Source organism: Podarcis muralis, chromosome 9 (assembly GCF_964188315.1).
Source record: "Podarcis muralis chromosome 9, rPodMur119.hap1.1, whole genome shotgun sequence".
Lineage (NCBI taxonomy): Eukaryota > Metazoa > Chordata > Lepidosauria > Squamata > Lacertidae > Podarcis > Podarcis muralis.
Window position 1 is genome coordinate 52,181,564 of NC_135663.1, and position 12,866 is coordinate 52,194,429.

General features: G+C 43.8%; 1 protein-coding gene across 9 annotated transcripts in view; it reads right to left on the reverse strand.

The window, feature by feature from the left end:
• FAT1 (FAT atypical cadherin 1) overlaps positions 1-12,866 on the reverse strand; it is a 120,165-nt gene that overhangs the window by 24,233 nt on the left and 83,066 nt on the right. For all 9 annotated transcript variants that reach the window (XR_013394261.1, XM_028743898.2, XM_028743902.2 and 6 more), the window contains 7 exons: positions 11,801-11,997; positions 10,229-10,382; positions 9,621-9,854; positions 7,995-8,384; positions 6,750-6,964; positions 6,273-6,410; positions 5,112-5,255 (listed from right to left, as the gene is read on the reverse strand). Coding sequence is in view for 8 of the 9 variants with exons in the window: in XM_028743898.2 (XP_028599731.2) it covers positions 5,112-5,255; positions 6,273-6,410; positions 6,750-6,964; positions 7,995-8,384; positions 9,621-9,854; positions 10,229-10,382; positions 11,801-11,997 (1,472 nt within the window). In the remaining variant the exon portion in view is untranslated. The remainder of the gene's footprint in view (positions 1-5,111; positions 5,256-6,272; positions 6,411-6,749; positions 6,965-7,994; positions 8,385-9,620; positions 9,855-10,228; positions 10,383-11,800; positions 11,998-12,866) is intronic.

Consider the following 12,866-nt stretch of genomic DNA (forward strand, 5'->3'; position numbering starts at 1 on the left):
AGGACCAGGGAATCCTCCACACCTGCCCGCCTCCTGTCCCCCAAAAACAGTACTTCTGTCTTGTCAGGATTCAACCTCAATCTGTTAGCCGCCATCCATCCTCCAACCGCCTCCAACCGCCTCCAGACACTCACACAGGACCTTCACCGCCTTCACTGGTTCTGATTTAAAAGAGAGGTAGAGCTGGGTATCATCCGCATACTGATGAACACCCAGCCCAAACCTCCTGATGATCTCTCCCAGCGGCTGCATGTAAATGTTGAAAAGCATGGGGGAGAGGACAGAACCCTGAGGCACCCCACAAGTGAGAGCCCAGGGGTCTGAACACTCATCCCCCACCACCACTTTCTGAACACGGCCCAGGAGGAAGGAGCGGAACCACTGTATAACAGTGCCCCCAGCTCCCAGCCCCTCAAGACGGTCCAGAAGGATGCTATGGTCGATGGTATCAAACGCCGCTGAGAGATCCAGCAGAACTAGGAAACAGCTCTCACCTTTGTCCCTAGCCCGCCGGAGATCATCAACCAGTGCGACCAAGGCAGTTTCAGTCCCATGATGAGGCCTGAATCCCGACTGGAAGGGATCCAAATGGTCCGCTTCTTCCAGGCGTGCCTGGAGTTGTTCGGCAACCGCTCGCTCAATCACCTTGCCCAGGAATGGAAGATTTGAGACTGGGCGATAGTTGGCCATCGTGGCCGCATCTAAAGATGGTTTTTTAAGAAGCGGTTTAATAACCGCCTCTTTCAGCGGGTCTGGGAAGGCTCCCTCACGGAGGGAAGCATTCACCACCCCACGAAGCCCATTGCCCAGTCCTTCCCGGCTAGCTTTTATAAGCCAGGATGGGCAAGGATCCAGGAGACAGGTGGTTGGTTTCACTCGTCCAAGCAGCCTGTCCACATCCTCGGAGGTAACAGATTGGAATTGATCCCACTCAACTTGACTAGACAGAACTCTAGCACTCTCCCGCCCTGGCCCTGCTCCCACGGTGGAGTCTACTTCTTCCCGAATCTGAGCGATTTTATCTGCAAAAAACTTTGCAAAATCATTGCAGGAGAACATGTGGCCCGTACTGGGCCCCGATGTTGCAGGTGGTTCCGCTAAATTGTGAACCACCTGAAAAAGTCTCCTGCTGCTGTTTACTGCAGATGCAATAGAGGCGGTGAAGAAATTCTTCTTCGCCGTCGCTATCGCCACTTGGTAGGCTCGACGTTGAGCTCTAACCTGTGTCCGGTCAGATTCGGAATGAGTTCTCCGCCACCGGCGCTCTAGCCGTCTCAACGATTGTTTCATTGCCCTCAGATCCGTGGAAAACCACGGGGCTGTCCGGGCTCCATGCAATCGGAGAGGGCGCTTCGGAGCCAAACAGTCAATAGCCCTGGTTAACTCCACATTCCAGCGGGCCACCAGGGAATCAGCTGAAAGGCCATCAACATGGGATAAAGCATCCCCTACCACTCTCTGGAAACCATTTGGATCCATTAAGTGGCGGGGGCGGACCATCCGAATTGGTCCCACCTCCCTGCAGAGGGGATGGGTCGCAGAGAAGTCCAGTTGCACCAGGAAGTGATCTGACCATGGCACTTCTTTCGTTTCGCTTTTACTTAGTGTCAGATCACCAACATCCATAGAGGTAAACACCAGGTCCAAGGCATGTCCACGGCTATGGGTTGGGCCAGACTTATTCAGGGACAGCCCCATGGAGGCCATGCTTTCCACGAAGTCCCGAGCGGCCCCTTGTAAGGTCGTGTCGGCATGGATGTTAAAATCCCCTAGGACGACCAAGCTAGGTGTCTCCAGGAGAACATCCGCCACGACCTGAAGCAGCTCGGGCAGGGAATCCTTGGTGCAGCGGGGAGGTCGGTACACCAAAAGGAATCCTGTACTGCCCCTATTGCCCAACTTCCAGAACATGCACTCAGAAAACTGGGTCTTCCCAACAGGACGCCTGGTGCAAACTAATGACTTCCTAAAAATCACTGCAACCCCCCCTCCCCGCCCACATGACCTGGGTTGCTGTGCGTAAGAGAAACCTGGTGGACAAGCAGCGGCAAGGACAGGCCCATCTGCTTCATCCAACCAGGTCTCTGTTATACAAGCCAGGTCAAATCCTCCATCCATGATCAAGTCATGGATGGCAGTGGTCTTATGAATCATTGACCTGGCAATGCACAGCAGCACCTTCAGGTCATGTGGGTATCCCTTGCTGATTCTAGTATCCATCCGGTCAGGACCAGACCCGGAGGCAGGGATAGTCCTCAGACAACGACTAAACCTGCCTCCTCTGTAATGATAGGGTCTTTAAAAAGTAGGCTTTAAGAGCCTACTTCAGAAAGTAGGCTTTAAGAGCCTACTTCAGATTTCCTGAGGAAAGGGATTTTTTAGGGTACTTAGACCTACTAGGGTAGCTCAGCTGGTAGAGCATGATTCTCTTAATCTCAGAGTCATGGGTTGAAGACCCACACTGGGCAAAAGATTCCTGCATTGCAGGAATTTGGGCTAGATGATCCTTATAGTCCCTTCAGTGGGACGCAGGTGGCGCTGTGGGTTAAACCACAGAGCCTAGGGCTTGCCGATCAGAAGGTCGGCGGTTCGAATCCCCGAGGTGGGGTGAGCTCCCGTTGCTCAGTCCCTGCTCCTGCCAACCTAGCAGTTCGAAAGCACATCAAAGTGCAAGTAGATAAATAGGTACCGCTCCTGCGGGAAGGTAAACGGTGTTTCTGTGTGCTGCTCTGGTTTGCCAGAAGCAGCTTAGTCATGCTGGCCACATGACCCGGAAGCTGTATGCCGGCTCCCTCGGCCAATAAAGCGAGATGAGCGCCGCAACCCCAGAGTCGGCCATGACTGGACCTAATGGTCAGGGATCCCTTTACCTATGGTCCCTTCAAACTCTATAATTCTAAGAGACTCTATGACTTATCTCAATCTCTGTGCCTAGAACCTATGAGAGGCCATGGCAGGCACATAAAAGAGAAAATGAAAGGGGAATAAATGCATGGGAATAGTTGATTCACTCCACAGTTGGGACGTAACTCTGCTGCAATTTCTCTAAAACGGCCACTGCTGAGGTAGGCTGGAGAGCAGAATGAGATACTGAGCTGACCTATTAGGACAATTCTTATGTGTAAAACAGCTGAGAGCTAAAAGATCCAGGATTACTTCCTGCCTGTGTTGTAACCTTCTTGTGAAGTAAATCTCTTAATCTCTCTGTCATTCCACTTCCTATCTGGTTAAAAGGAGGACAAAGCTCACTGTCTCCCATTCTTTGTCTGGTTCATACATTTATGCTGTAACCCTATCGTGTCCGAGGCAATAGACTCGGTCATGTTGGCACAATTAGAACCTCTGCTTCTGTGACTGATTTTTGCCATGCTGAAATCAAAGATTCAGCATTGTACTGTGTTGCATTATTATAAGAGGAATGGATACGTTGGGCAAACTGGATTCAACTCCACCAAGCTGTTCATTTCCTAGCCTACTGCACAATAAACTCTCTGTGTACCTTTAAAAAAACAACCCCAAACCATTTATAAGAGCACATTCGCCAACATCTCTCTGCTGTTCTTCAGCTCAATCAACACTACCAGCTCTCTCCTTTCAAAGTGCATCTACACATCATTGTTGGTCAGTGAGTAATGGAAAATCCAAGATTCCTTCCCATTCCAATTCCAGCCTTCAGATGAGACTGTACAAACTTGCTTCTTGGCGCATCAGTTTAGATTTGGGAGTAAACACAAGGCTGTTAACAAACTAATCGAAGGGTGCCTATTTTGATCACCGCACAAGGCCCCTGCAAATTGTTAACAATTGCCACTCTTGATTACTCGCTAACTACTGCTTTCCAGCAAATCAACATTACGGAATCAATGAAGTGCTTTTCGTAATATGGAGGATTCAATAAAGCTGCTTACTGTAAGACAGTAACCCTCCACGATGTGGTGTGCGCCTATGCCCTGCTTTTGGAAACACAACTTTCTTGCCTTCCCCTATTGTTCATGGAGGAAATCAAAGGCATTTTCTCTCCCAAAAGTTGGGCTTTTGTAAAAAGTACCAGCAGCGCCATGCTGTAGGATCCTGCACAAAACTGTCAGGAACAGGGAGGGAAAAAATACCCTCTTTCTTCTCCGGGGCTGCAACATGGGGTAATTTATTTCCCTTCCTGTTTTTTTCTTTTTCTTTTCAGGAGGCAGTGGGGAGACATTTTACAAGTCCATGCTCCCAAAGTCCAGTGCGCAGCATGGGGGGAAAGAATGGGAAGGAAATGAAAAACAATTTTGCTCAAAAGCACGGGCTTTTGCAGAAAACAGCAGCTGTGCCTTGTTGCTGCCTCTTGCAAAAACCTAATGGGAAGAGAAGAAGGCCACCTCCTTTAATACCCATTCCCCATGGAGAAAAGCAGCAGCAATTTCTTTGCCTCCTCCCATTAGCTTTTCTTGCAGGAGGAAGCTGGAAGGCAAGGCTGGCACTTTCCTGCTCAACTAGCAAGAACAATATGATCTCTTCTTTCCTTTGCAGAAAATGGTGGCAGCGGTAGGGGTGGGAGATAGGTCCATCCCCAGAAGTTGTGCTTTGGCAAAAGGCACCAGCTTCAACTTACCTCTTTTGCTTCCTGCCAAACCCCCACAGAAAGGAAATAAAAAAAATACTCCTTCTGGGGAGCAGAGGGGTGGTTTCTTCCCCTTCTCACTGGACTTTTGTAGGACACAGCAACAGAGAGGTGCTGCTTGCCCTGTCTTCAAAACCCCACCAAAAGGACAAACACTTATTCCTTCCTTGAATTAGCTGTACCAGCTATGGGAACCAAGGCATAGAGGGTTCAGTGATGACACAAGTGGTCTGGCTAGTAAGCCAAGCCAAATTTTGCTTACCATTATTATCAGCTCCAAAACTTCAAACTGAAATAAAAATATTAACATTTTAATATACTACAGGGCCAGTGCTTTTCTTCTGGAAAAAAAAGGTCATGGTACTGCATTCCCTTAAGTAGCCCCAGAAAAAAAAGCACTGCCCAGGACCTTGGTGGCAATGACCAAGGTGTGGTCCTCTCCCTGACAATCCACACAACTGTGTTTCCCATTAGCGTGTCTGTTCTCTATGTGATATATATAAATTACCTGGATAATGATGCTGTAGTTCTCCTTGGAAAACACTGGTGGGTTGTCATTTACATCAGATACATCAATATTAACTGTAGTTGCGTTGACTCTAGGCGGGTTTCCATTGTCAGATGCCTGAACTGTCAGAGTGTAACCAGAAACCTTAAGAGTGAAGCACATGGAGATAAGAAGAAAAATAGGCAATTAAAAAAAGAAAAGAAATTAAACAATATTAGAACCTGCATATTCTTATTGCTGTTGAATTATGGCATTCTGTATGGCCTATTTGGGATCTTATACAGTGAGAGTGCTTGTTGTCTTCACACATTCACTGTTTAGACATTATCTGCACATCATCTCTGCTATCCTATCATGAACCCAATTCTCTACACCAGACTAAAAAAATCATGATAAAGTCTCCTTTGCTCTTATTACACAGCGTTTCCCTTCATCATTTCCTAGAGACGTCCAAATTTAGAAAAACATAATTACCACCTTGCTTCCAAACCATTATTTGAAGCAAGATTACAAACCTTGGTTTAGAGGTAAAGATCCTAATTGCAATTTGTCAATTCTGTTGTCACAGCAAAATATGGTAGGAGATAACTAGGATGTGAAGGAAACCCACGTGTGAGGAAAGGAGGGAGGGGAGAAAGGAGCATGGAAGACAAAACACAATCCTAACCCTGCAAACCATAGTTTAGGAGACATGGACTCATGGTATATGAGCCAAGTTACTTTCATAAGTACTGCATCTCCTGCTATAATCTTCTGTAGTGAAATGCCCTGTTCTCATCTGCTGCCTCATACACACTTTTATTTACTGTCATTACAAAACTGCCAAATGCAAAACCAATAATACTTAACTGCTGTTGGCATTATCAGCTACAATTATGGATGACATCTACAAACAGCGGAATTGATATAAATGGCACCAAAATCAGAGGTTCTGATTTCCAGATAGGCTTGAGACTTGCGCAGTCCCTTTCCCCAACTTAAGAACCGCCTTGAGAGAATAACCAGCAATAACCAGATCTTTCCTCTCTCTGGCACACTCAGGTCTTTCCCCGAACCTTTTCTAAAATTACCTATTTAAAAACCCCATGGAACAAATGGAGTTTATGCCGCTCTCTTACGCTTGGAAAGCCATGCCTTGAATCTCAAAAGGTAGCAGCTTACCTTCTCTCTGTCGAGAGGTTTTGCCACCTTAACTTCACCCAAGGTGGGGTCAATTGTGAAAGGGCTCCCTTGGTTGCCATCTATAATTGTGTAGCGAATGTGGTTGTTCAAAGGCCCGTCAGGATCTGCTGCCATAACCTAGAGGGAATCAAGTTCCCATTTAAAAACAAGTCAAGGTAATAGACAAGGGGTGCACTTTCAAAATCTCACAATTTTGGGTTAGCATACTACGGACTCAATGAAAAACGCAATGTTCAAAATGCACAAGTGTCAGCTGAATTATTTTCCCTTTCATCTCATGGAAAATGCATTTGAAATACAGAATATTTTACAATTTTCACTAAAGAATTTTAGGCTTTCCATATAGATTTTTATTCCATAAATCTACACATGAGCATGCACTCTCTATCTCTATCACACACACACACACAAAAAAAAAAAAAAATGGCAGGGGGTGAGGGAAATTGAATTACATACTGTAATAACCGATTGTTCAACTTCAGCGTCTTCACTGATTACTGCTGTGTAAGTGTCTTGACTGAATGCCGGAGTGTTGTCATTGATATCTGTTACATTTATATTTACTGTCACAACATCACTCAAGGAAGGTGTCCCTCCATCTGTGGCTTCCACTGTCAGATAATACTCCGGGGAGCTCTCATAATCGAGGCTTCCAATAATAAAAATAGCACCTACAAGGGAAAAACAAACAAACAAACAAACCACAAGTCAGGACACTTTTCTATTAAGGGAAATATAGCAACAAAGGGAACTTTCAAAATTACTCAGTAAGTAATTTCAGGGTCAGCGGCTGCTTCTGCGCTTTCAAATGTCTTTTGTGCCTATCATAATGCACCGCTGCAACAATCTTTGCTTTGCGGAGCAAGCAAAATAGCTGAAAATTTGACTCATGGAAATGAAGGCAAGTTAGATCGGTTTGCATATATCCTCTATGGAAGTAGCACAGCAATGCCCATAAGTGGCTGCATTCCTTGTTCGTGGTGTTTGTCCTTGGAAGTCTGGATATATGATGACTTAGTGAACATTGGAAGAATAACTGCTAGGAAGAGCGCAGAGGGAAGAAACACCCTGGTGCACCTGTAGCAGCAAAACTGGACACCTTCACCTGCCCCACTTGCAATAAAACATGTCTCTGCCATACCAGTCTCTACAGCCACAGCAGGCGCTGTAACTCTCCAGTGGTTTGGCTTTACCCCCTGAAGGTCTCCCAAGACAGACAGATTCCAACAACGGTACAGAGTATTTACTTATGAACAAAACACCCAGCATTACTGCCATATATGTGTGTGTGTGTGTGTGTGTGTGTGTGTGTGTGTGTATCACAATTCAGGGCCTATGCAAGCAAATAAATTGAGCACATAAATATCTTTCATAAACATGAAGCTTATTGCATTTTGGACTTGTATCTTTTTCCACCAAGAAAAGAAAAACACGCTTACCTCGGGGAACATGCAAAGAAATAAAAATAAAAACTCAACTGAAAACTAGTGTTACAGTGTAATAACCATTTTCCAAAACTTTTTACTATTTTACTTACTTTCTATCTTCTACAGGTTCTTTAAATAAATAGAATCTGAGCATGTGTAAGTTAAGCTCATTGAACTGTCAAATCAGTTGTTTCAAGAAGACACATTATTTGGTGATGGGAATACTAAGGTTGGGTTACCAAATCCGATTGTTTTCCCTGCTGCAAATGTTTACCTGTTTTTGAATCAATACTGAATTTCCCATGTTCATTTCCACTGATGATAGAATAGGTGATTTCGGCATTAGCTTCGATGTCCCGGCTAGCAGCGTAGACCTGAAGAACCTCCATTCCAACCACTGTGTCTTCTGATACAGTTGCACTGTACTCTTTGTACTCAAAGACAGGTGGGTTATCATTTATATCCAGAACAGAAATAACAAGGGTGCCAACAGAAGACAGCCTTCTTGGGGAACCTTCATCCTCAGCTTTCAAAGTCAGAGAATACACAGCGTGTAACTCCCGATCCAAAGGCCTTTCCAACCGAACAATTCCAGAGAATTCATCAATAGAAAACTGCCCATCTGCAGAATTTATCAGGGAGTAGTGAATCTTTCGATTTAATCCTATGATTAAAAGGAAACAGAGAACATAACGAAGTTCTTAGTAGCATTCTAAAACGCATTTCTTCAGCAACAACCCTGAACAAACGAACTGCGTAAGGTGGAAAATGAACTGTGTAAGATGGGAAAAGACGAGGAACATGCAATCATCCATATGTTTTGGCTCAATTGTGATTACACACCATACAAATAACTGCACTAAATTTGATTTGTGACCAAGGTGTCCTAAGGAGTGCTCCCACTCTGAGTACCAGGTATCCACAAAAGCATTCCCAGGGGAAAGATGACTGTATTATGAAGTGTATGTCCTGATCCAATACAGAGGTGGGCATCAAAAAGAAATGGGACAAAGATATGAGACAACAGATTACTGAAGAATAGAAATGCCAACTGAGGAACAGAACCTGCTGGGAAAGGTGAATAAAGGAAGCTTTGAGAGCTGCTGATTCAATACAATTGGGGCAAACCCTTTATAGAGAACACACTTCCCCTGCTCCCTCACCTTTCTAGTGGAGTTTTATTTGGCTGACACTTCCCTTTTCCACCTTCCTTCCTTTCTGATGTTATCAGCTCTGCTTAACAAATGAGCCTCACCAAACTGATTTGGTGTTGCCTGGGGCAGAGGGGGGGACAGGGCCAAATGCAAATCAGCAGCTTAAGTGCTAGAATGAAAGTATCTGTGAGATTGAGGAGGCAGGCAGAGCTAAAGAGGAAGAGGCCACAAGTTGAATCCACAGGTGCTGGAGGTGTGCAATTCTCTATCCCTGCTACAGAGGGCTCTGGGGTGCAGTTTAGGGTACACTATTTGCACAGGAAGCCCAACAGGCAAGTGCAGAGCCTAACTTTTGCCTTATGGTACTTGGGAGCACAATCAAGAGCACATCCACCACCCCTTTGCAGAAGTCACATCAAAGAACCCCAGGGTTGAAAAGCACACAACCCATAGCAGTGACTTCTGAACACTGGGTAAGCAACATGGTCGAATAGCAAGGAGGGAGAATGGGAGAGGAGGAAGGGAGGGAGAGAGAGAAACAGGAGCTGCACCACAACTGCAGAATTTGTTTTGCGCATTTACAACCAGGATTAAGCAATTAAAATTTAGCATGTTTGGCATGTGCGTGTGTTTTATGAAGCACAATCTGAGAAAAGGAGGGCTGAAAATATGAAAAGTGAACTAACAAATATCATTTAGATTTCAGCATTAGTGTTGCATTAAAAATGCAACTCAATAAATTTTACCTGCATCAGCATCTGTAGCTTGCACTCTTGTCAACAGAGTTTTCACCTCCGTGTTCTCAAATACTGTGATGGAGTATGGGTCTGCTGTGAACTCTGGGGTGTTATCATTCATATCTTCTATATTCAGAATAATTTTAGCCTGGCAAAACCTTCCTCCTCCATCTGACGCCTTGACCATAAGAGTATATACTGCTTTCTGCTCACGGTCAAGTGCCCCTAGTGTTTTCAGCTCACCTGTGCATGGAAGTGATAAAAACAAAGCAAATAAAGGGATTTAAAAACAAGAACTGAGCATCCCACAAAGATCTGGAAACGTTTGAGTCGAGCAGTCTTTTAAAGAACAAAATTCCCCATGTGGCATAATTCAGCAGTGATATCTGACATTTAAAGATGGCTGCACACTGCTAACCTGTCTTGAACAAAATGTCAATCTTTTCAGCACTTAAGAAGATTATTGTTTTGTAAGGCAGTTTTCTGCAATCCGCTGCCTTCCCGATGTTTCCAGCTACAACTTTCACCAGCTCGTATGGTCAGGGAGGATAGGGCACTGATCAATCAAACTTTCAGAAGAAATAATGGCACAGCTTATAATATCTTCTGAATATTACCTGTTTCTGGACTGAGCATGAAATCTTCTGCTCCAGGACCGTGTAATGTGTAAGTTATTTCTGCGTTGGAACGAATATCTGCATCTGTGGCTGAGACCTGCATGATGAGTTTGCCAGGCAGGGAATCTTCTGGGACAGACTCCGTGTACAATGCCTAAAAGTTTTTAAGAGTAGCATTGAAAAAGCGCATTAAGGGAACTAGATCTGGACACTACAGAGATTGCATCATTAAGATTAGATATTAAAAGCTTTTGAAACGTGCAACACAAAACATGAGAATATATTGTACAGTGATACCTTGGTGTAAGAACAGCTTAGTTTATGAACAACTTGGATTAAGAATGCTGCAAACCTGGAAGTAGCTGTTTGGGTTTGTGAACTTTGCCTTGGAATAAGAACATGTTCCACTTCCTGTTGAGTGTGTTCTATTTGTAAATTGAGTCCCCTGCTGCTATGGGAAAGCATGCCTTGGTTTAAGAACGCTTTGGTTTAAGAACTGACTTCCGGAATGAATTAAGTTCGTAAACCAAGGTACCATCATACTTCTGATTCTTTTACTTCACTGTTATTTCACTGTCTAGTTTTTCACTGGGTTTTTTTGTGGAGAATTAAATAAATTTCCTTGAGCCTGTTTATAACATTAAGTCCAAAAAGTTGTTTATGAAGTGGCACAAGGAAAGTGTGGCTTTTACGTAGCCCCCTGTGGTAGAGACTAGGCCATGGAAGCTTCCGTTAACTAGAAGGCAGCTTGACTCATAAAGTTTTGAACTGCAAAGCCTTAAATGGCTCAGGACCGGCATACTTCAAGAACTGCCTCTCCCTATCCGAAATAACCTGGACCCTGCATTCATAATCAGAGGCCCTTCTTTGTATGCCGCTTTCATGTGAGGTCGGGGGGAGGGGGGCACGAGAACAGGTCTTTTGTAGGTGGCTCCCCACTTGTGGAATGCTTTCCCTAGAGAGGCTCACCTGGCCCCTTTGTTATATATCTTTAGGCACCAGGCAAAAACATTCCTCTACTCCCAGACCTTTGGCTAATTAAACCCATAGCTGTCAACCTTCCCTTTTTTTGCAGGAAATTCCCTTATTCCAGCGCCGTTTTCCCGCTGCTTCCTGCTGCTATCCCGGATTGTTAGATATCCCATAGACTGTTCCCGGGACAGGTGAGGCTGCTGATCCCTTATTTTCAAATCTGAAAGTTGACAGCTATGATTAAACCATCTATGGTGTTTTAAGCTGGGGGAAAGGTATTGTTTTTGTTTGTTATTTATGTTATATATATTATTGTGTTTTTAATATTGCAAACCTCCCTGCGATCTTTTGCAATGTTGAAATCTAATTAATAAATAATAGCAAAATATTGTTTCTGTTTTCTAGATATTCCACATAACTGCAAATAATTAACACAGGTATGTACTGACAGGCAGAGGTTACTAAAAGCTTTCAAGGATGAGCAGTGGAATTTTTCCCAACTTCCCTTTTCCAAAGTAATTACTTAATAATTTTCAAAATGTAGAATGTATTTATTTGAGTCTGAAAGCAAATGTGTGCATGAAAACCCAATGCTAGTACCTTTTCACAAACAGGGCTGTTGTCATTCGAATCAAGGACCTTCACTTCCACCACAGCTTTTGTTGTGAACATCCCATCAGTAGCAGTGATATTCAGAAGATAATTATCCTTTACTTCTCTGTCCAGAGGTTTTCGGACATATACTTTCCAATCGTTCTCGATATTTTCTACAGCAAACTGTCCCAATGGATCGCCTCCTAGACAAATGATAGTTAGAAGGCAATTCAAATCAGAAATGGCAAAACGTCATTATAGGGGTGAAGGGAAAAGACCTGCAATAAAATTCATAATATTTACAATAAGTGCAATATATTTATTTAGCAATAAATGCAATAAATTTATTTAGCAATAAATGCAATAAATTTATTTAGCAATAAATGCAATAAATTTCATAATATTTAGAAAGTATTACTGCTCCTTTGGTAATAAAAGCCTCAGGAGAGCGAAGACTGCATTCCAGAATTCCAATCTTTGCATATGAAGAGCTGTGCTGGATCAGACCAAACTGCCCCTCCAGTCTAGCATCTTGTTTTCACAACAACCAGATGCTTCCATGTAAAGTGCACAAGCAAGACCTGAACACAACACTGTCTCCCCACTGTTTGCCAATTACTGGTATTCACAGCAACACTGCTTCTGATTCATCCTGTAAGTAGCAAACAGCCCTCATAACTGGTTGCCACTGTTACTTGTGGGAAACTCATAACCAATGCCCTCAGCTCTGACTTATTTTGTGGGTAGGGGATGAGATATGCAACAGCAGGTACACAGCTTGTTGCTACACAAAATCCGTATCTTGGAGAGTTGTTGTCCCCTCCCCACCCTGAAGCTTGCAGTCAATTACTAGCAATTTTGCAAATAAAAACAGCATTGCAAAATACATAACATACATAAAAAGAACCATACTTTTTTTCATGCTTCATACTTTTTTGGGTATACAATTCATGTAGCAATTATACAACTGTGCCCAAGAAATTATAAATTTATATTGGGTTGGATTATTATTTAGGGTTTGTTTTTTTGTTGGGGGTGGGTTTGCTGCAGTTATTGATGCTAATTTGTCGTA